At 40.4% G+C, this 23,791-nt stretch overlaps 1 protein-coding gene and 1 pseudogene across 1 annotated transcript; both read right to left on the reverse strand.

Moving 5' to 3' along the window:
* Positions 1–7,964: 7,964 nt before the first annotated feature.
* LOC144252155 (RAF proto-oncogene serine/threonine-protein kinase pseudogene) lies at positions 7,965–12,185 on the reverse strand (annotated as a pseudogene).
* Positions 12,186–16,950: 4,765 nt separating this feature from the next.
* On the reverse strand, positions 16,951–18,356 carry LOC144252098 (heterogeneous nuclear ribonucleoprotein C-like). The gene is made up of 2 exons (XM_077794656.1): positions 17,880–18,356; positions 16,951–17,840 (listed from the first exon to the last, which is right to left on the reverse strand). Exons 1-2 carry the CDS (start codon positions 18,194–18,196, stop codon positions 17,273–17,275), a joined length of 885 nt encoding a protein of 294 aa, XP_077650782.1. The 5' UTR covers positions 18,197–18,356; the 3' UTR covers positions 16,951–17,272.
* Between the last annotated feature and the right edge of the window lie 5,435 nt (positions 18,357–23,791).

Raw genomic sequence — 23,791 nt, forward strand, 5'->3', positions numbered from 1 at the left:
GGTCTCCCTTGAAAGTCTCACAGCACAATTTTCCTTGCATGGGTCAGGGCAGTTCACCATGATGTGAGAGTGGGACTTCCTCTCTTCTTAATCTGGGAGGTCAGCCCAGCAGTGTAGGAAGAGCTTGTAGGATGAAATGCAAATTTGTATGACCAATCATCTGCAAAATACAATCTGCCCCAGCAGATAAATAATCAATGTTTAACTTGAAAGAAAGAGTTTTGGGAATTCCTTGAAGAATGTAGCTCATGCTTTGTCTCACAAGTAAATTTTATGGAGAAGTGAACTTTTATCTGGCAATTTAGTTCTGGTTTGTTTCAGAAGTAAAAACACCTGACTTCATATCTTTTGGAGAAAGTGTAAAGAAAAGCCAATTGGTTTCATCAGAAGTTCTTGCTCTGGGATCCAAGACATGGAGAAAAAAAAGATACACACACACACACACAGAGAGAGAGAGAGAGAGAGAGAGAGAGAGAGAGAGAGAGAGAGAAGAGAGAGAGACAGACAGAGTATGGGTATGTGTGTGCACAATAAAAACAAATAAAACAAGAACTGTGTTCAAGTTCTCAGTTGCTTGCTTGAAGAGTGAGTGGGTTACCATACTGACAGATCGGCTAGGATCAACCAACCCAAATTCTTCCTAATCCATAACTTCTCCATGGATAAAATAGATATAATAACCATGATAGCCTCAGGCTGTGCCACTATGTGGCCACAAAACTTCCTCCTGAGAACCGGCTTTGTACGAGGAATTTAATAGAAAACCTAAGTTTTCTAATTATGAAGTTTGCTGTGCACACAATTGGCCTTCAATAAATGCTTGCCAATGGATGAATCAAGACTCTCTCATACATTTCCTTTCTATTTGTCTTCCCTGAGGGGTGAGACACAGAGCTGGAAAGGCTCCAGCTGGCCTGGGTCTCTGCATACCAGCAGGTCTTAGCATGTGAGTGTCAAAATAATCCTGCAAGGAGAGACAACTGCCATTTTCTCATCATTGGGTATAAATTACCTGTCCACCACAGTATTTAGGAGTCTTACTTCAAGTTTTTCCTCTTTCCAGAGGGCCCCTTCTCATTGCATGGAGCTATTCAAATACCACATAACCTAAAAATCAATAATAAACTGATACTTCCTCTGTTAAATAATAATAATAATAATAATAATAATAATACCATAAGCCTGTAAACTTTAATATTTGCAGAAAATATAAATTTAGAGAAAGTATTCCAATTCTTATAAAAGTCAAATAATGTTTCATGACAAAATTATATTTTCATATCAATATTATTCTTCATAGAGAGATATTTCCAAGTGGCTCTGTTAAAACAAACAAAAATGCATTTTTGAGGTAATGGAAAATGTACTCTCCAAGAATCCTCATAGCTTATCACAATAACAACATCCACTGTGAAAGTAAAATTGTACCACTTGAATGAGGAAGGGTAACACAACTCACTAAGGAAATGACCATTAGACACAACAATTACTTATCCCTTTCATACTTTGCAAGGACAGTGAAGCTAAAAAATATTTCTGTGAGAGTGATTCAAGGTATTTCAAAGGAAGTTGAATTCTTTGTATGACCATCATTATTGTCAAGACTTTCAATTTAAAAATGACCTATATGTAGGGTGACCACAGAGTATGGCCATTTATGGTGTGGTTTGCAAAGGTTTCAACTATGAAAAAATATTATTATTCTTGGCTCAGCTATTAAAATGGAATTATTCAATAAGTACCATGTGCCAGAAAAACAACAGGCTTTTCCAGAGAGCTCTTGGGGTAACATTGCCCAACCTTATTGAAATATAATAATATAGTGAAGCTGGCCTTGACAGAAAAATAAAATTATATAATTGTGTAAATAAGACCTGAAGGTCCACATAGAATCGTATCTTCTAGATCTGTTACTGTATAGAATAAGGTGATTCTCAAGATGAAGTGGTTTGTATAAAGTCACATTTATTTCTCCATGTATTCTGCAAGTGATGTAGTTTGAATCATCAGTGTCCCCCAATGGCTCTTGTGTTAAAGTCTTGGTCCTCAGCTGCTGGTACTACTGGAGGGTGGAGTCATCTTTAGGAGAAGGGGCCTAGTGGAAGGAAGTGAGGTCATTGGAGGCGTGTCTTGAAGCACATACTGTGACCCAGCCCCTACATCAACGTCCTTTCCTCTTTGCTGCAGGGAAGAACATAAAGATTAAAACATTATCCTGGGATTAGTGCTATTGTCACAGACTGAGTTTTCATTGGGCAAAATAAACAAGTGTCAAAAGGAAAAGGGAACTCTATTTGGACTCCAGAACATGGGGGCCAGGTTATCAATTCCCAGTTGTTCACCCATGGGGAGGTCCCTTCCATATGTCCTGAACTTCTTACTCTGTGAAGTGGGATGAAAAGAGAGTCCTACTACACCTCCAAGACTGTAGGGAGCAAACAGAATAATAGTCTCTTACAATGTTGTGAACCATCCAGATATAAACTATGCATCTGGTTGAGCCAAATAAAATTGTCAAGGCTTATCCATTTTTGACCTAAAAATTTATGAATTGTAGCTCGAAATGGCAACTGTACAAAATGGTTGACTCTTGGCCATTTCAGGTGCTTCCAGTTAATTTTACTGCATAGCATCTGACTTTTTTATTAAAAAGTAAAATAAGGTAAATTTTATGTTAATTTAGTTTTATAAATTTACAGATAACATCACTATTACCTTAAATGTTCTAATCTACACACACTTAAAAGAACTCAGCAGACACTAAAGGCATCTGGCATCATTAACAAGTGTGTTATCATATAGAAGTGAGAGAGCAGATGCTAAACTCCATAGCTAATCCTGGATTTTTTATTATTCTGTGTGACCTTGGACAAGTTACTTAATATTCCTGTGTCTCAGTTCTCTTGCCTGTAAAATAAAATTTATATTAATACTTCCCTTTCTTAGTTTATTTTCTGCTGCTAAAATAGAATCAGAGACTGGATATCTGTTTTACATGAGTATCACAAAATATTTTAGGGTGGGTCACCTACAAAGAAAAGAGTTTATGTAGCTTACCTACATAAAAGATCCAAATGGTGTAATACCAGTGTTAGTGAGGGTCACCCTACCTGTGTCACATTGCAGTAAATGGTATCATTGTGGGGCAATTCTTAAGTTGTCTCAATATGTTTCTTATTCTATAAATTATTTAGAAAATGAGATTACTAATTTCTTTTATTTATTATGATTTGCAGTGAACATTTTTGCATTTCTAAAGTCATATTCTTTTCTCCAAGAGAGTTTTGAGGAGTAATTGCAACAGAATTACATGGAATATCTGTAAAAATACAGATTCCTGGATCCCACAATTTGTTTCTTTTTCAGCATTATACATCTAGTAGCTCTTATTTTGGGCTTTTTTTTTACTGATATAAATTATTCATACTTGTGGTACTAGATGATATTTTGAAATACGTGTACATTATACATGGTTAAATCAAGCTCATTAATATATTGATTACTCCCCATATTCATTTTATGGTAGTACTCTTAAAATCTATTACCAATTTTTTAGTGTACAATTCATTGATATTAAATTCCATCCTCATGCTGTACAGAAAAATCTCTTGAATTCATTCCTCCTGTCTAATGGTAATTTGGAATCCTCTCACCAAGATGTCCCCCACTGTCAGCCCCTGGCAACCATCATTCTGCTCTCTGCTTAGTGAATCCAATTCTTTCAGATTTCACATATAAGTGGGGTCATGAGGCATTTGTGTTTCTATGCCTGTATTATTTCCCTTAACATAAATATCCTCCAAACTCATCCATGCAATAAACATGGGAGTGTGGACTCTATTCCACAGGCTGATTTCATTTTCTTTGAGTGTATACCTAGAAGTGCAATTTCTGGAATATGGTAGCTTTATTTTTAACTATTTGAGAATTTTCCATACTATTTTCTATAGTTTTAGAATTAATAGAAACTTAATCCAAAATAACTATGTTATCACATAATTTTAAAAGAGAAGAATCTAAAATAGGATGAGGAAAGAAAACACCATGAATATGTCTTCAAAGATTTGGAAAAGAGTGCAAAAGCATTTCTAGAAATAATAAAAATGTAACAAGAATTCCTAGAAATGATCAAAATATAAATATCACCATGGACAGATTAAAACCTCAGATTGTATAAATATTACAGTTAAAGAGATATTTGAGAGCAAACTAGAACTCAGGGATGAAGAAATCATCCAGAACAATCCACAACAAATGAACAGTTAAGAGTTGTGAATGTTTTTGTGGGGAGATCTAATATACATCTTAGTGGAACTTGAAGAGGAAACCATAGAGAGTAAAAAAGAGCCAATGTTTTAACAGATAGTTGCTGAGAACATGAGAATCTCCTAGAATTGCTGAAAGACACCAATGTTCAGACCTAGGAAGTTCATTGAAGTCTTAGTTTAAATTCTTTAAAATCTGCAATATAACAAGAAACATCATAGTGACACTGTAGGATGTTATGTGACAAGAAAACGTTTTTAAAATAACCCCAAAACAGGTCTGTAAAAAGAAGAAGAAAAAAAAATCCCTGAAGGGACTTTTTGATTGAACAATGGAGAGTAAACTGGACATGTCATAGTGCAAAGTGTTGAGATGCCATTTCCTGCCTACCAGATTGAAAAAAATTATGCCATCTGACAGTATCAAAGAGCACAGAGAATGAATATTAGTAAAAACTCTCATTTCTGCTGGTGAGAATGACAATTTTTCAATCAGTTAGGAAAAAGTTTGGTGATGCCTCGTAAAGTGGAAATGAGCCCTCCCCTATGATTCATCTTTTCTGTTTTGGGGGAAATGTATACAAAAAGACATCAGAACAACATACACAGGAATGATCATAGGGCTATTGCTTAAAATAACACTAAATATAAAAATAACCAAAATTTCCATCAATAATATGCAGAAAAATAAACTGTAGTGTCAGAATACGATGGAAATTGACCATAATGAAAATGAATGATCCACGGCATCAACATGCAAGAACCTCAACAACATAACATGAGCAACAGAAGTATCATAACAATGTACAAAGTATGGCCTGGGGATGTGGCTCAAGTGGTAGCGCGCTCACCTGGCATGCTTATGGTCCCGGGTTTGATCCTCAGCACCACATACAAAAGCAAAGATGTTGTGTCGGCCGAACAATAAAAACTAAATATTAAAAAATTCTCTCTCTCTCTCTCTCTCTCTCTCTCTCTCTCTCTCTCTTAAAAAAAGAATATATAAAGTATGATTGCATAAACAGAAACTCCAGATACAGGCAAAGTTTACCATGAACACATCATTAACTTTGTGCATGTGTGTAGTAAAAGAATTAAAAATGGATACATAAAAAACTTAGATTATTATTTAATTTTTAGGAAAAAGAGATAATTTGGGAAAGGGAAGAAAAAAGAAAATGCTTTAACTATATTTTATACATAACATTTATGCAAAAAATGAAATTCAAAGCAAATGTAAGAACAGGTTACCATGTATTAAATATGGGTGACAACCTTACCAAATTTTTGTACTCTTATCTATAATTTTCTCCATGTGTGATATGTTCTTTAATTTTAGGAGTAAAGCAGACTAGTAGCCACAATACATTAAGAATTCCCAACAATACTAATATGAAGAAAACAAACCAACCAGTCTCCAAATGAACAAAAGACTTGAACGGGATGCTACACTAAAGAAAATATACAGATGACAATCTGAAATCTCAAAAATCAGTAGTTATTACATAAATGGAAATTCGAATTACAATGAGATACCCATACACAAGAATGTCAAATCTGTAGAGACCCTTCAGGTATTGGCAAAGGTGTGGAGCACCTGGAACTTCTGTATCTTATTTGTGGAAATGTACAATGGTCCAATCCTTTTGGATGTGTTTTTATAACTTACTAAAATTTAAACATATATCTCATACAAACACATAAACCATATAGCCTAGCCATTCCACAATGAGAAATTCACTTAAGACAAAAGAAGACACATGTCCATATAAAAACTTTCATACAAATGGCCTTAGTAGCTTTATTTGTTATTACTCCAAATTGAAAAAAAAACCCAGATATCTGTCAACAGATAAATGGACAAACTATAAAATATCCATATAATACAAGGTCAACAACAATCAAGGGAGTGAATTATAGACTATAAATATAATTGAGTTTTAAATTTTTGTTTATAATTGACTCATCATAATTGCACGTTTGAGGGTTCATTGTAATATTTAAACATGCTTATACAATGTTATGATCAAACTTGGGTAATTAGCAAATCCATCACTTTGAACCTCTATCATTTCTTTGTGGTGGGAAAATTCAAGATCCTGTTTTCTAGCCATCTTGAAATATATAATACATTTTTACTAGCTACAGTCATCCTATTGTGCAATAGAATATTAGAATTTATTCCTCCTAGATCACTACACCTGCTGTACCTGTTGACCAGGTCTCCTCATCCCTCCTTACCTCTCATCCCTCCTTATCCTCCCCAACCTCTGGTAACCACTATTCTATTCTAGCTTATTTCACTTAACATAATGTTCTCCAGTTTTATTCATGTGGTGATATAAAGCAATTTTTTGAGCTGGACATAGTGGTGCACACCTGTAATTCCAGCAGCTCAGGAGGCTGAGGCAGGAGGATTGCAAGTTTAAAGCCAGCCTCAGCAACTTAGAAAGGCCCTAAAACTTAGCAAGACCCTGTCTCAAAAGAAAACCAAACAAAGTAAAAATAGGGCCTGGAATATGGCTTAGTGGTTAAGAGTCCCTGGGTTCAATCCCCCATGCAAGAAAAGAAAAGGGAGGTTGATATATATATATATATATATATATATATATATATATATATATATATATATATAGTTTTTTTTTTTGAGAGAGAGAGAGAGAGAGAGAGAATTTTTTTAATATTTATTTTTTAGTTTTCAGTGGACACAACATCTTTATTTTATTTTTATGTGGTGCTGAGGATCGAACCCAGGACCCCACACATACCAGGTGAGCATGCTACTGCTTGAGCCACATCTCCAGCCTGGGAGTTGATTTTCAATCACTAAATAATATTCCATAGTGTATCTGTACCACATTTTCTGTATCCACTGATCTGATGAGGAACACTTAGATTGATTCTCTACTATGGCCATTGTGAATAGTGCTGCGATAAACATGGGCATGTACATATGTATCTCTTTGACCTACTCATTTTATTTCTTTTGAATACATATCCAGTAATAAAATTGCTGGATCATATGGTAGTCCTATTTGGATTTTTTTTTAAATTTAATTTATTTTATTAAAATAACATAATCGAGGAATCATCATAACTGTATCTTGTCAGCGCAATAAAAACAAAATTAAAACCCAAATCAAGAGAACCTGTATTCCTGGCTTCCTTGCATCCACAATTATGTGACTAGAGATGGGGCTGGCCCTGCGGCCCACCCCATAGGGGCCGCCCCTGGAAGATGAATTCAGCATGACGGGAGGCTGCTCCCAAGGACCAGGACAGGAGGGCTGAGCACCGTGCCTGGAAAGCCACCGTTTGCCCTGGACATCTCGGGCTGTTACAGGCAAGTCCCGTGGTACGAGATAGAGCAGGCGCATCTCCGCAGTCCTGGGTTGTTCGGTGAGTTATGTGCAAAACTGTTGGCGCTGCACCGCTGTCTCTCAAAAGAAGCTGGTTTCCAAACCCGCATGTCCCCACAGCGGGGCCAGTCTGCTCACGACCTTGACATCCACTTCTTTTTGCCCTAACGATATCTTGCAGGGCCGTCAGCATCCCCTGTGCATGCTGGAGATGGGAGGAAGACCGGCCAGAAAGGGTAGAAAAGAAGGCAACGTGAAGTTAAGGCCTGTGCGTCTCTAGGAGGTCCTTAACAGCAGCTTCTCAGAAAACACTCTGCCCCAGGAGCAAGGGACAGGAAGGTGCTGTCGCTGCCTTCCCTTCCTCCCCAGGCTGAGCGCAGGTACAAAGTCCACTACAAGACAGGCAGCCTGGGGGACGTGGTCAGCGTGCAGGCGTTGATATCCTCGGTGTGCGCTGCCCGGTGTAGGGATGGCTCAGAAGCGCTCCGGTTGATTTGGGGGAGGGAGTGTTGGAGCAGCTCGATGGAAGACAGGATCTGGGGAAAGAGAGGTCTCTCCTCCTTCACTTTCTTCACGCAGTCGGCCACCAGCCTCTTCATGGCCTTGGGGCAGTTCTTGTAGAGCTTGCTGAGGTCGGGGGAGGTGTAGCCTAGGCCCACCATGAAGATGATCTGATCCCGGTTGTTGATGTGGGAGTAGGGCAGCTCCCCGGTCATCAGCTCGTACAGGACAATGCCGTAGGAGTAGACGTCGGACTGGAAGCTGAAGGGGTTGTTGTCCTGCATCCGGATCACCTCCGGGGCCATCCACAGCACGGAGCCGGTGGGCTGCTCCACCTGCTGAGAGCCACTCCAGCGGGACTTCACTGTCGCCAAACCAAAATCTCCAATTTTCACTGTTAGGCCTTCGTGGAGAAATATGTTGTTGGACTTCATGTCTCTGTGGATGATGTTCTTGGCGTGCAAGTAGTCCATCCCCTGCACCGTTTGCCGGGCAATGTCGATCAGCTGGAACATCTGGAACTTGGTCTCCTGGACATACAGATGTTTGTAGAGGCTGCTGCCCTCATACCACTGGGTCACCATGGCCAGGTTGTCCTTTGTCATGTATCCCATGAAGAGCAGGATGTTGACGTGTCACGCTTTGCGCAGGACAACCACCTCGTTTCTGAAGGCCTGGAACTGCTCTGGGGTTGGGTCCACAACCTTCAGGATCTTCACTGCAACATCTCCGTGCCAGTTGCCCTTATAAACGGTTGCAAAGGAGCCCGACCCAATGCGGGTGGAGAGCATGACCTCACTGGCTTCGATTTCCCAGTAATAGCTTGAATCTCTCTCTCTCTCTCTTTTTTTTTTTTTTTAGAGAGAGAGAGAGAGAGAGAGAGAGAGAGAGAGAGAGAGAGAGAATTTTTTTTTAATGTTTTATTGTTTTTTGTTTAGTTCTCGGCGGACACAACATCTTTGTTGGTATGTGGTGCTGAGGATCGAACCCGGGCCACACGCATGTCAGGCGAGCGTGCTACCTCTTGAGCCACATCCCCAGCCCTAGCTTGAATCTCTCTGTCCCCGTGGCCTAATCTTGTTTTTCTCCTGGGTCCCAGATCCTGGAGCCCGCTCTCTCTGTGCCGGCACCAGGGTCTTGGGCTGGGACCAGCCTGTGGGGCTCAGGTTGTTGGGGCTGCCGGACGGGGCTGAGGGCGAGGCTGATTGGCTGTGACTTCAAATGGCATCCTCAATCATCCTGCTGTCGACGGGCAGGGTGGTGCTGACCATGTGGACATTTGGTGTGAATGTTGATCTCTGCCTCTGGGACAGGGAGCCCTCAGAGGTGGGGCTGGCAGTGTTGAAGGTGAAGGCGTGAGGCATGGAGTATCTGTGCTGGGAACTGACAGGGATCCGGGAAACAGACTCTCGCATCCCACGCATCGTCAAGGAGGGCAGCGCCGGGGCCCCGCTCTCGCCAATGGTGGAATTTGGAAACAACAGGAGTTGCCGGATGTTGCTCCAGTCCACACACATGGTGGGGACTTTGTTGCTACACTGCTCGTGGAATTTGCAGCCACAAGTCTGACACTGAAATCCGTTTAACAGGAACTTCTGACAGATGTCACAGAAGGCAAGATTCAGGAACGTCTTCCGAGCAAATTTGTGTGTGGTGAGGGGCACGTGGTCCAGGAAGTCCACCTGCAGCTCCTCTCCGATCAAGGAGACGGCGTCCATATTCCAATCTAAACGTGCTTTTTCACCTTTGTGTTCGTGGAGAAGTTGGAACACGGCGCAGCACTCGGGCTGCAGGCCCCTGGGTGCTCTTCTTCCCGACCTGCGGCGCCCACCAGCTCTCCTCTTCTGCGCGCCCCTATTTGGATTTTTTTTAAATATTTATATTTTTAGTTGTAGTTAGTCACAATACCTTTATTTTATTTATTTATTTATATGTGGTCCTGAGGATCAAACTCAGGGCTTCACACGTAATAGGTGAGTGCTCTACCACTGAGCCACAACCCAGTCCCTATTTGGAGTTTTTTTGTACAACTTTCATTTTGTTCTCCATAATATCTGTACTAATTTCCATTCCCAACAAAAAAGATCTTTAAAAAATAATTGAGTAAAAACAAAACAAACAAACAAATAAAAAGGTCAGACTAAAAAGAATATAAACTGTATCATTCAATTTGTTTTAGGAAAGGTGAATAAATATGTAGCAACAAAAATTAAATCAACAATTGCCAGGAGATGCAGAGAAGCATGAGAATTTGGGGATGACATAGAAGTTCATAATTTTGATAATGGCGATGGTTTTAGGAGTGCCTCTATGTCAAAATTTATCAAATCATACCTTTTGAAAATATGCATTACTATGTAGCAATTATATATCAATAAAGCTGCTAAAACTAAAGTAAATGAAAAAACAGTCACAAAGTAGATGATGTCACAAGCCTTGAACTGGAAAAAAAGTGGGCTAAATGTTTCAAAATGCCAGGGATGAACCTGGGGTCTAGAAGACTTCAAAAAACAAAAAAACAAACAAACAAACAAACAAATAAAAAACGGCTCTAGATTATTGTTAGACCAAGTGCAAGGTTCCCTTCCTCACTTCCTGACAGACACTGACCCTTTCCCTCCCTGCCCATCCCTTCCTGTGGCCCCTGCACACCCCTCCCCATCACTGCATAGTGACAGCTGAGCTCAGCCAGGGGTAGTGAGTGCCATATATGTTCATCACTGGGGGTAAGACATCTCAGTTCCTACCTTGGCACTCCTGCAAAAAACCAGCCTGCCCCTCTCTCAGCACAGCCCCTAAGTGGCACAGACACCCCCCCCCCTTTTGTTAAGAACAGTTGTAAAAAGCTCAGCTCTTTGTTTTCTCTGTTGTGAATGCAGATCTCCTACATATTCAAGGAAATCCTCTAATAGGATGGAGGGAGGGAAGAAAGAAAGGGAAACAAGAAGAAAGGTTTTAAAAATTCAGTTGGGTAAAATATTGAATGGTCACACAGTAGGGTGGATTAAGTGTTTGGAGCAAGGAGTGACAATTACCTCCTGGGGGGTCCCAAAGATGTGCAAGCTGGTTGCTAAGCAAGACCAAAGGTAGTGTGGTGGCACCTAGAAGTGGCAGAGACCTTTCTGGGCCAGCAGACACAGTGGAAGGAATTCTGGAAGTCTGTTGATTGATTTGTGCTCACTTTGTCACACTCTTTGGAGACTCCCCATCCCACCCATTTCTTGGGTAGGAGTTGCCTGCAGTTTCCCACCAGGACAAATGAAATCTTCCAATGAAGCCCTATGGCCCCTCCTATCCCTCATATTCTATGACAATGTGACTTTAATATTTCAGCCATCAAGGGGTGGACTCTATGCTCCCTTACCTTGAACCTGGTTAATGGCTCAGGTGGGACTTCTGAGGCTAGTCACAAGGGTCTGTGGCATCAGCCTGGCTGTGCTGGTGGTACCTGATTTCCTTGAGGCCATCATGTTGCCAAGAAACCCAAGCAAGTCCACGTATAGCAGTTTAAAATGGACAAGGTAATGGGGATCTGAAGGAACTTTGGGGGTGATGTGTGTGTGTGTGTGTGTGTGTGTGTGTGCGCGCACAGTAATTTGCAACCTCACCTAGGGAAGGCCTCTGGGAAGGGACCTTTATACCATTCACACACAGGAGCTCTGTGGACCAGCAGTGGGTCCCAGGGTCAGCAAATGTAGCCATTGGTGCTGCAAGGACAGCTGCCTGCAAGGTAGAATCCCCCACCACGATGAGGCACAGACCATATGAGAGGGCCCCTCAGTGGGACCCAAGCCAGCCCTACAACACACACTACACATGCAACAGCATTTGTCCTACAGAAGAAGTCACAGCTATTGACACCTGGCAGCACTTCCCAACAGGTGATGGGGCATTTTGCTCCTGCAAGGCCAGTCCTCTGACTTGACTTCACTCACATTCCTCTCCAGGGCTTCTCTCCAGTTTCCTTTCCAAGCAGAGCCCTTCTCTTGGCAATGGCAGCATAAGAATCCTTGTCACCCTTGCACTCATGTCCCACACAAGGACACTGGGGGGCAGTCATCCAACACTGCACATAGAGCTCTGGCTCCCACTGAACCAGAGAGGGCTCCCTTATTTGATGAGTCCAGAGCACCAGCTAAGGATGCAGAGTGTGACTCAGACAAGACCAGTAGACTGTGCATGCAGCTTTGCACAGGGGCTTGGCTCTGCACAGCCACTACCCCTCAGCACAGCCAGCTGCACACTTTCCCAGATAGGAGAAGAGAATGGGGTGGCAGACTCACCCATCAGAGTTGTTGCTCAGGCTTGGAGAGCTGCAAGAGAGAACAGAGTCAGAGACAGGTTGTTTTAAGTTGACTTTAATGCAAATTTATTTTCTTGTCATTTTTCCTCTCTCAGCAAAGGAAGTGTCTGGTTTCTATATTAGGGGAGAATGGGTCATTACATAACAAGAAATAGGGGCCTACACCCTCTGGGCTTCTTTGTCCTTTGTCATTCCCATCTTCAGCAGGGTACCTAGGGCATTTTAATTAGCTGGAAACAATACTCCAGGCAGGATTGCCAATACCTTGATACTAATACCCAAACATTAATAAACAGAGATGATTTGCTTACAAAATGGCAAGTTAGAAGAAAGAGAGGAGAGCTAATAAACGAGCTAAATTTCAAAGGCGGCAGAGTGAAGTGGATGCAAGGTGACTCAGACATACCAGCCTCACAGCCAGGACTCTCAGAGATTAGGGGGCAGGGATTCTCAGCAGGAAAGACCAGTGAGCCAGCCATTAGAGCCCACTTGGCCAAGAGAGGGCACTGCCTCAAAAGTGGGAGGCTGCAATCCATCTCCCACTTTAGGCCACCTGTGGTTCCAGAACACAGGACCTCAACAGGGTGACTCTGTGGCATTCATTTTGAAGCACCCAGCATGGGTTCCCCCTTCAGAACGCAAAGCCTGTTTCATGCACAGAAAACTGCCCAGGTTTGATGTAGGATTCTTCATTGTGTAATGAAAATATTTTAGAACCTTGCCGAAGTGAAAGCACAGAACAAATTGTGTGTGTAGGTGTGTGATGCATGTGTGTGCTAATATGTGTGGTACATGTGCATGTGTGGTAAGTGTGATAGTGTGGGGGTTTGCACAAGTAAGTGTGATATGTGTGCATGTGTGTGGGGGGGATTAAGTCAGTGTGTGGGATTATGTGTATGTATGTGGGACTGTGTGAATGTGAAGGGAATTGTGTACATGTGGTATGTGTGTGTGTGTGTGTGTGTGTGTGTGTGTGTGTGCATGCCCACATGGTATGGGAGTGGTCATGTGACTGCTATGAGAGAGTGTGAGTATGTGCCTGGGTGATGGTGGATAAGTGGGTATGTAAGTGTGTGCACACTCACACATCCAGGTACATACACTTAGGAGAACACACAGACCTATATTCACAGGGGTCCTTGAGGGCTACAAAAGGTCCTCTCTAACTCAGAAAAGTGGCATTTCAATTTTTGGTATGAGTCATTTAGGGGAAATGCTGAAGACACATGAGGAAAGGGTGTGTGTGTGTGTGTGTGTGTGTGTGTGTGTGTGTATACATGTATGCATGTGTGCAAGTCTGCACATGGAGACAGACAATCTTGTGCAAGGCTCAGAAAGCATAGCTCTGAGATTCAGCCAGGTTCCAGTCCTGTGTGTCATTGAAAAGGAGGTGCTGGACATCATTTTACCTTCATAATCAAAACATCACACTTTTAAGAGATCATTTTGGGGGATTCCTGATTTGCCTCTCTGGCTGAGCCCACAGTGAGTCACCCTAATAAGACTTTCCACTGGTTTCTCACCTGGATACATATTTGAAGTTCCCCTCTTCCAAGGCCAAATGCAAAGCTTTCCCTGAACTCCCCTGTCTACACCCCCACCAGTAGCCCCTAGCCAGATTCCCTGGCATAAAGGGGTATCCATCCAGCAATACCCTTGCAGCTATAGGCATACACTTTGCCTTTGGTGGTGCTTCTCAGACCCAAGAAACTGCTCATAATCTTCTGGCTGTTCCACATGGCCTCCTGCCCACAAGGACCAAGATCCAACTCAAGATTTCAACTCCATCACAGCCCAGGCTGCCTCAGTTCCAAGAAGTACTCTCAATATAATACAGGCATAGTCAAAAGAAAAGAGAAAAGTTTCTTCCATTGTCTTTTTCTATTTCCTTTTGTTTGTTTTTCTTTTCTTAACTTCTTTTTGTTTTGTGATACAGAGATTGAACTCAGTGCATTCAATCGCTGAGCTGCACACCCCAGTCATATTTTCTATTTTATTTAGAGACAAGATCTCACATAATTGCTTAGTGCCTCACCCTTGCTGAGGCTGGCTTTGAACTTGCAATCCCCCTGCCTCTGCCTCCAAAGCCACTGGGATTATAGGAGAGTATCTGGTTTCCTTTTTTCTTTTTTCTTTTTCTAACCAAGTGATTTAATCAAATGTTTGATTTTTTTTTAATTTTGAAGTAAGCTGTAGACTTAAAGAAAGTTTGTATAAATGGGGTTGAGATTTCCTACACAGCACTTTTTAGCTACATTTCTGTAGTTCCCTGGGGGGGCTCAGTTACACAGGGTCAGTTAGGTGTTTTCTGGAAAATTCCAGAAATAAGAAATTCATAAGTATTGAATAACTTTTATGATAGTGTGTCATTACAAATATTATATTTCATCATTATTTATCATAAAGCCCATCATGCCCTTGAGTCTGGAAGAGAACTGTGCAGGTATCTTTGAGCTTATCCCCCAATTTGTGTTCATCTAATATTTTTTCCTTACTGCATTAGACTGTGTGGCAGACAAGATCTATTTGATCTTTTTTCCTTTGCTCCAGGCATGTACCTGATGCTGATTCTGCTTTGACAGACCGTCATGGATTATTTTTTGGTAATTTTGATTTTTAATAATATTGTATTCAAACACTATAGATGTTAATGACTGAGAATCCTAGCCCCCATTACCCTGGCTCCTAGTATTTTCTTGCTCTCACCCAAATCCTGATACAGCACAAAGAGTCAGTATGTATTCCAGGGACACCACCTGTTGAGCTACAGAGACTGGAGGAGTTGACAGTCTGATTTATCACATTGGGGGACTTCGCAGTTTCCCTTAGGTTTATCTCCTATTTCCCTCTTTTTATTCTCTCCTAGTTCTCCCTTTCTTCAAATGCAAAACCTTTGGCAGTGAGTACAAATGAGGCCTGTCCTTGTGCAAAACAAACTAGCCTTGAGGCTGCAGCTCAGTAGATGGGACCCCCAGGATGAAAGCTGAGTGATCCCTCAGGAGGCCACAGACACACTGGTCGGTGGTGTGAAAGGAAGAGGGCTCAGACTAGAGCCGTGCAGGTGGCTGGGACATGCTGTTCTTCTGTTTTTCTGCAAAAATATTCTGTTTTATGTTAATATGACAACTTGATCAGGCCACAGGGTGCACAGATATTTGATTTAAAATTATCCTGAATGTGCTTGTGAGGGTGCTTTCTGATGAGATCAACTTTTAAATCAGTAAACTGATTGTCCTTCCCAAAGTGAGTGGTCCTCGTTCATTTCACTGAAAGAGTGAATGCAATAGAAAGACTGAGTAATGGAGCCTTCACTCTCTGTGTCTGGCTGTCTTCTAGCTAAAAGACAAGTCATCTCCTGCCTTTGAACATGGACTCAGACTGGAACTACACAACAGGCCTCCTGAATCTCCATCTTGGTGCAAACTGTGAGACTTAGCCCCCATAATCACCTGAGCCAATTCCAATCAATCAATCAATATTATTGATTCTGTTTGTCTTGAGAAGTCTTCCTAATTCAAGGGTCTACTTTTACCCTAGAAATATCTTGCACTCCTGGAAGCACACACCCCTGGAAGATATTTAAATGACAAATAAAACAAACAACATGTCAAGGAATTGTGGAAGGAAAAAAAAAGGTTTTTTCCTGTTTTTTAAACAAGGATCCCAGATGTTTTGTTTACCAACCCTGCTAGGTAGTTCAGTTCTGTAGCAGCAACTCCTGCTGTTAGCTCAGCCTGTAGAAAGAAGTGGCTACTAAGCTTCTTAATAATGCCAAGGTCCCCCTCACAGTGCATCTCTTATCACCTCAACAGAATATCCCCTGGGCCTCCCAAAGAATACAGTCATCCTGTGAGTTCACTGTTCTTCCATTTTATTTTTATTTTTATTTTTTTAAAGCTTTCCTATTTTTAATAACACTGATGCACAGACTCAGAATCCAGATAAGGTACCTGGGGCTATAAACAGTTATTAAAAGAATCTCCATTCCATGTCACAGATAATTAACTCCTTAATGCAACATCCATCTTGATGAAATTTGAGTAGTGTATGCTGATATGCATAATGATCATACTCCAAGAAAAATATATTTAATATATTCTAAGGGTTTTGTGGAAGTTGCTGCAAAACAAAGAATTTGAAGTAAATAATTATAAAATACAAAAATAAAAAAAAGTTTTTTTTCTCCAAATTCCTGGTTTAATAAGGACTTGTTTATTTTGAGAAAAAAGGTCCTAAACATCAGGCTGTTCACAAAAATAACCCACAGTATCAACTTTAGAAAACAAATAAAGACTATTACACTAATTATTCTTCTAGAGGATGCATTTAACATGCCAACTCTCATTCACAAAAATACATTGTTACATTTGTGTTGAACAGCCCCACACAAGACTATTATGTGGGGGATAACACACATACATCTAAAACTCAAAGCTGCTCTCAGGTGCTACAACGAAATGAGATTGCCTTTGCAGTTAGGGAAGCAAGTACTGAAATCATGTATAAATGCAAAGAACTGTACTCCCTGCATAACAAGAGATTATTTTGGAGACAGTTGATAAAAACCATACATCCTTTTTATTGTTAAGTCATAAAGAGGTATCAAAATTAAAAGCAAAAATTAAAGGGTAAGACTTAACAAAACTACTAGGAGCGTCAAAGGAAGTGAAAATGGGACTAGGCGCAGGGCAATATGAATTAATGAACATGGGAAGGACAAAGATAGGGAGAACAGTGAGCATGTGCTGAAGATACTAGGGGAGAGGATCTGGTGAAATTTTGATCTTAAGACAAGCGCCTAGGTAAAGAAATAATGGGTAAGATTTCTAAACCCCACTATGTGCTTAAGAGTCATCCTTGCCATTGGCGCTGTCTCTGTCATCCTCTCCTTCCTCTGCCTCTTTTTCATCATCCTTGATCAACTCCAGCTGGTCATCCCCCTGATCTTCATTATCATCATCATCCTGTAGATCCCCCTCCTCAGCAGAGTCATCTGCACCCCCCTCAGACTCCATCTTCACATTAGTTTCATCTTTCTTCAGGGAGCTGCTGCTCTGCTCCTCTTCCGACTTATCATTCTTCGTCTCTACTGCTTGTTTGCTCTGCTCCTTTTCAATTTTTTCCAGACTTTCCAGAAGAGAATCCACTTTTTGTTTTATTTGGGTCAGCTCCTTCTTAATGGCCTGAAGGTCATCTCCTTTCAACTTTCCAGACTTGGAAGAAGATCCCGGCTGTCCACTCTTAGAATTGAAGCCACTTTTGCCCCTTCGGGAGGTGTTTCCTGAAACACGCTGGCATTTAGAGAGCACTACAGCCCTAGCAATAGGAGGAGGAGGAGGAACTCGTGCTGGGTAACTATACATCCTGTCATAATAATCACGTTGAAAATCATAGTCCAAGTCAAAAGAGGAGCTGAGTAGACGGGACAGAGAAGGGTGTTCTGGTACTGACCCGTACATCTCCGCTGCAGATCGTTTCACACCTGCCTTTCCTCTGTTCACTTTTGGCTCTGAAGCCAGATTAATATCTAAAACCTGGCCAGCAATCATTCTGCCATCCTCTCCTGCTACAGCAGCCCTGGCATTTCTCTCATTAACATACTGGACAAAGGCAAAGCCTTTATGGACAGAGCAGCCCACAATTTTTCCATACTTGGAGAAGATTGCTTCCACATCAGACTTCTTGACCACCAGAGTGTTTAGATTCCCAATGAATACACGGGAGTTCATGGAGCGTGGATCTGTCTTGTTGGTAACGTTGCTAGCCATTGTGTTTGATAAGGTTCCTCACAAAGGCGGAATAATGTAGCTGAAGATCAAAAAAATCTCACTCAGCAAAGATCCACTAACTTATATATTTCAAGTGATTTGTAACCAGGAGGGGGAGGGAGAAGAGATTCGATTCTGAATCTCCTACTCCCAGATTCTATATGAAGAAGTTGACCACTGCTAGAGGTCAGCAAGGCGGCCGCAACTGCTCAGCCTTCGTCTCTTCACAAAATCTGTTCTTCCATTTTAAAGAGACCTCTGTGTCTGCTTGAACCCTTCTTCTACAGTCTGCCCTGACTGTTTTGACATTTCTACTTCATTTCATGAGGACCATCAATTCTTCCAAGCTTCTGGATATCAACCCCAGCAACATAAAATAAATCATATCCTGGGACTGGTCATAGTGTCACATACCAATGATCCCAGTTACTCAGGATGCTAAGGCAAGAGAATCTCAAGTTTGAGGCCAGCCTCCTCAACTAACTGAGACACTATCTCAATAATTTTAAAAAAGATAAAAATAAAAATTAAAAAGGGATGTAGCTCAGTAGTAAAGTGTCCCTGAACATAGAAGAAAGAGACAGAGAAAGAGAGTGCACCCTTTCCAGGGATTAAATGCTGTATTATGAGAGAATGCCCCCATAATGACAGTTCTTTATCATCCAGCTTTATATTCTGACCCATCAACCCAGAACTCTCAGGAGCCATTCTTGAACATACCCTCCACTGATACAGATGATCAAGGTCCTTTAACAGTCCCAATAATTTCCCAGTTGGGTCTTGCTGAGATAGATCACTAGTAATTGCTCCAGCAACCAGGAGAAAAGTTGGGAAAAGTCCTGAGAAAAACAGCATAGTTTTATAAAACATTTATTTTATTTGAGGCTTCTCCATATCTTTGAGTAAAGGGAATGTGGGATCCTATTTTCCAATAAAGGGGAAGACCCAGAAGTTTCAAGAAAATCTGTCAGTTCAAGGTTCTCATCATAAACCCTGGGGTATACTCTTCCTCTCAGGCCCTGACTTTGATTTAGTTTTCTAAAAGCTATACCCCATAGAATGCATTCAAACACTATCAGAACTAATTATCATACTTACTGTCAGAAGATCAGCCAGCCGGCAGCTCAGTATATATGGCTCCAAGTGCAAAATTAACTTCTTCATTTGTTACACAGCCCTTGAGGTCTCCTGTTTCAGAGCTGGGTGGCTAACACCCCTACCCTTACAATTATTCAAGCTCAAGGCTCACATTTTTCTTCTGACTCCTCTTTCTCAATCATTAAACTGCCGCGTCCCTCGCCAGCAAAGGAAACACGACACAGGATTCTTCCTTCAGCAGTTTATTCAGGCCTTTGTTTAGACATGTCTCTTAGCTTGTTTCTCTCTCGAACTACTACTACTACTACTACTGCTACTCCTACTACTACTGCCCCAGCCTTAATAAAGCAGATAAAGCCCCAATGCACAACTGCCACGTGGATCTTTCTCATAGGGTGTTTTACAGCTACGTGCCAACTCTCCCAAAATAAGGAGTTGTTTATCACAGGCCACGGCGCTTATCAGCGCCATCTTGTAATGGCGGCCACAGTACACAGAATCGGCTCACCACACTAAACTCTCAGTGTTGCACTTCCATTTGTAATTCCTCACAGCCTCTTTGGCAATTTCTCATTGTCATTGTCACTTCTGTCACTTTAAGTCATGTTCTCTGTTATTGATTATAATCTTCTTAACTGGTCTTGCTGCCCTGTATGCAAGTGTCATATCCATCTCGTGTGTGACTGTCAGATTAGTCTTTCTACAAACCACCTATGAGGCCTTTCAAAACCTTCCAAGTATAAAAAGTCAAGACTCACCCTTTACAAAGTGACTTGATTTCCTTTATGACCTGACACTATCCTAGTTTTATGTTAAAAATTTTCTTATTTACAATGACTTCTCTTCGTACATCTCTTTTTCTAAATTGTGTGATCTGATACCCCATGTTTCATTCATCCTTTCCTGCTACTATTTCTCTACTTGCTCTGCTAGTTCTCATGTGCAAAATCCACTCCCCTCATCCTCCAGGACACAGCCACTGAGGAATATCACTGTGTGGTTAAATGGCCAGACTCTAGAGCTGAACTGCAAACTATTTACCAGCAAGTTATTTAACTTCTCTATGCAGTGGTTTTTCTTAATGGTCAAATAGGAGGAGGGAAGGGGAGAGAATGATAGCAGCTATCTCACAGAGTTTTGCAAGAGTCAGTTTAGGCTTACGACAACACAAGCTTGGAATATGGTTAGCAATTAATGGAGATTGCCTATTCCTACTAACTATCCCCTTCTTCTTATAGTTTTCCCTGATGCTTCTAGGAGGAAATAGCCTCTTCCTTCTCCTATATTGCATAATAATTTTTGTATCCCTTTCTATCACTTCCTGCCATAGGATATTTATGTTGACAGACAGCCTATTTCTCCATAGTATATATATTTCCATTCGTCATTGTATATCCCAACTCGATAATTTAATGTATTCACCATTACATTGAATGAATGGATTTTGGGTTGTCAGATTACATTTAACCAGGGTAAGATCTCTCTCTCTCTCTCTCTCTCTCTCTCTCTCTCCACTATCACTACAAGGAGAAAGTATCAGCAAAATAAAATAATTATCTGCATACCCCATCCCTGCCTAGATCCTCTTTTGCACTCTTGTTTCTCACTAAAACTAAGGCTAATTATAAAAAATAGCAGTGACAGTAAACCAATAAAATGTGGTCATCATCTTTCCTCTGCTCCCCGTCCCTGTAAACACTATGGCAAACAAACAAACAAAAAAAATCAACCAAGATCCACAGAGGAGAGGTTTCTGGGGTTGCTTTCTCCTTCTTGTAAATTTCTATCATGGGCTCAATAATGATACTTTTATTCTGTCTCCTACTGTAGATAACTCTATGCAGATTTTTCCGGCTCATGTTGTAGCGATTAAAATAGAAGTTCCCAAGGTTATCCACAGACTCATTTATTTTTGTATACCATACAGTACCTTGCACAGTGCTAAAATAGTTTGACTCAATATTATATATTTGAAATACAGAAAAGGGAATCTTGATTTTTGTAGAGGCTGAACAATGCTAGAATTGAAAGGGAGAATAGAAAGTAGAACAAATAGTCAAATAGCATGAAAGCAGTGTTGTGATCCAGCCCTCCAAAGGCAAATTCTCAGTTACCAAAACCAAGTGAAGGAATGTAGACTTTGAAGTTGACATGAAGGGGTTTTGAATATGCATCTACCATTCACTAGATATTTAAATTTAAACATATTAGGTCCAAACTCTGAGCTTCAGAACCTCTTATGGTGAGTAAAAGGATTATCTATCTTGAAGCTTTGAGAGAAGACTCACATTAGGTAACATAGGTGATAGACCTCAGTATATACAGCATATATAGTGTGATAATGGTAGGTCTTTCTAAAGTGACTTCATAAGGACTAGTATGTAATCAAGTAAGCGAAGCAACTCAGACACCCTTTTGGAAATAGCTAAGAGATGACATCAGCAATTAATTGAGGTAAAGGAGACAAGATGCAGCAACACAGGACACAGTAGAAATAGGCCTTTCAGAATTGGGGAAAGACCAGACCTATGTGCTGGATATGCAAAACACTTAAGATAAAAAATAGGAGTCAATTTTATCAAAACAATTCACAGAATAATTGAACTAGAAAATATTTATTTCACTTTTGCAGAGGTGATCTGTAAGAACATTCATAGCTTATGTAGAATTCTTCATGGAAGCAAAAAACACAGAAGTGAGGTCTTGATCACTGACCACAGAGAGGGAGACTTGCCTCACCACACTAGTAACCAATAGCAGGCATCTGCAAAGGGGTCAGCCAATTAATAATTGCAATTGTCCATTGAAATTAAAAATATCAAAGCAGTTTTAAAAGTATACTCCGACATGTATTCTCAAGTTCCTCAAGCCAAGTAGAAGAGCAAATTGAACACAGAAAGGCTTGCTGATCTGCAATGTTCCCTTTGCTCAATGGTTGTTTTTTTTTTTTTTCCTTTAGTCATTCCTGTTGATTCTTGTGCCTCTCTGGTCATGGCAACTGGAAGACATAAACAAAGAAGTCACCAACCAGGAAGTCACCAATACTAAATTTTCACAATTAGAAGGGTCTCACCACCATATTGCCACTGACACCACCTTATCTCCCTTGCCTAACTCTCTTGCATCCCGACCCTCCCTCCCAATAAAACCAAAACTGCTACAGCAGAGAGAGATCCCTGGCTATAATTAATAGATAATATACCCAATACAGCAATGGGCATAGCAGTTGGACTTACAGGAGCTTTTATTAGAGGAAAGGTTTCCTGGAAGATTTCAGCAAATAAGTTTATGAGAAACACTAGGCAAAACAATCATATGAAGAAATGAATACAGCAAATAACTTAAAAACAATGATAACCAGCCTCTGTAATTAGGAGTGACCACATAGGCCATGACTTTTGGAAGAGAAAATCATGATAAGTTTATAAAAGTGTAACTTTGAAGCCTAGTCAGTTGGTCATCTTTCTCTGTACAAACATTAACCATTCCCAATTCACAGTCATAAGATACATCTCAAGAACCTAGTGTCTCTCCATTTCAACCTTTCTTGTCTAAGACCTTCCCGAAGCACAGCTTTCATCCTCATTTTAGCAATGGCTCAAGGAGGAAAATGTTAGAGTCTACCAAAATCAAGCCAGTCACTTTAGTTTGGCACAGCCAACATTTTATTGGCTAAGTATCCATCCATTCTTGGCACTATAAACACATTCATTTTCCCACCCCATTCCTTCTAATGGAGAATGCACCAAACTATAATACATGTGCACTAAAGCCCCAAGGTCAAACAACCATAATAAAGGCAATTTGATCAATCAAAATAAATTATGAATATTGTATTGTATTCTCTCATGTAATTTGTTATATGCCATTATCATTGCATTATTGTGTTTTAATAACTTTAATACTTATTTTTCATTCATGAGGGAAAATATATTCTTCTTAAGAGCATACTATATAAAAAAAACTCCATTGAATAGAAATAGAAAATCAGAGTTGAAATGCTTAGTCTAAATGCATAAAATTAATATTGTAGTTTACCAGGTTAGGTAGGTTGACATACTGGTTGATTATCACAGGAAGGAATGATTAAGATAATTTTTAGTTACTAAATTCTATTAATAAATGTAAAAATAATAAGAGTAGAAATGAGTACAGTCAATGAAACAGTACAGTATTTAGTACTGTCTCTACATGAATTTAGACAAAAGTTTATTCTAGAACAATGATTTCATATATAAAGGTCTTTGATTTTATTAAATGTATCTTTAATGTATTTAGTACTGGTAACCACTGAATCCCTAATCAAAGCATAGATGTATTTATTGCAAAATTCATATATTCGTTGGTTAAATTTTATTAGTTATCCAACATAGTCTCTATTTCATGCAATAATTACAAAATGTAACAAGAGATGCATCAAGATATAGTCAAGGACAGAGTTTAAATTTTGTTTCAGTTTATTCTATTATTAGTTAATACATATTTGAGAGCTCACTC

Source organism: Urocitellus parryii, unplaced genomic scaffold, assembly GCF_045843805.1.
Source record: "Urocitellus parryii isolate mUroPar1 unplaced genomic scaffold, mUroPar1.hap1 Scaffold_37, whole genome shotgun sequence".
Taxonomy (NCBI): Eukaryota; Metazoa; Chordata; class Mammalia; order Rodentia; family Sciuridae; genus Urocitellus; species Urocitellus parryii.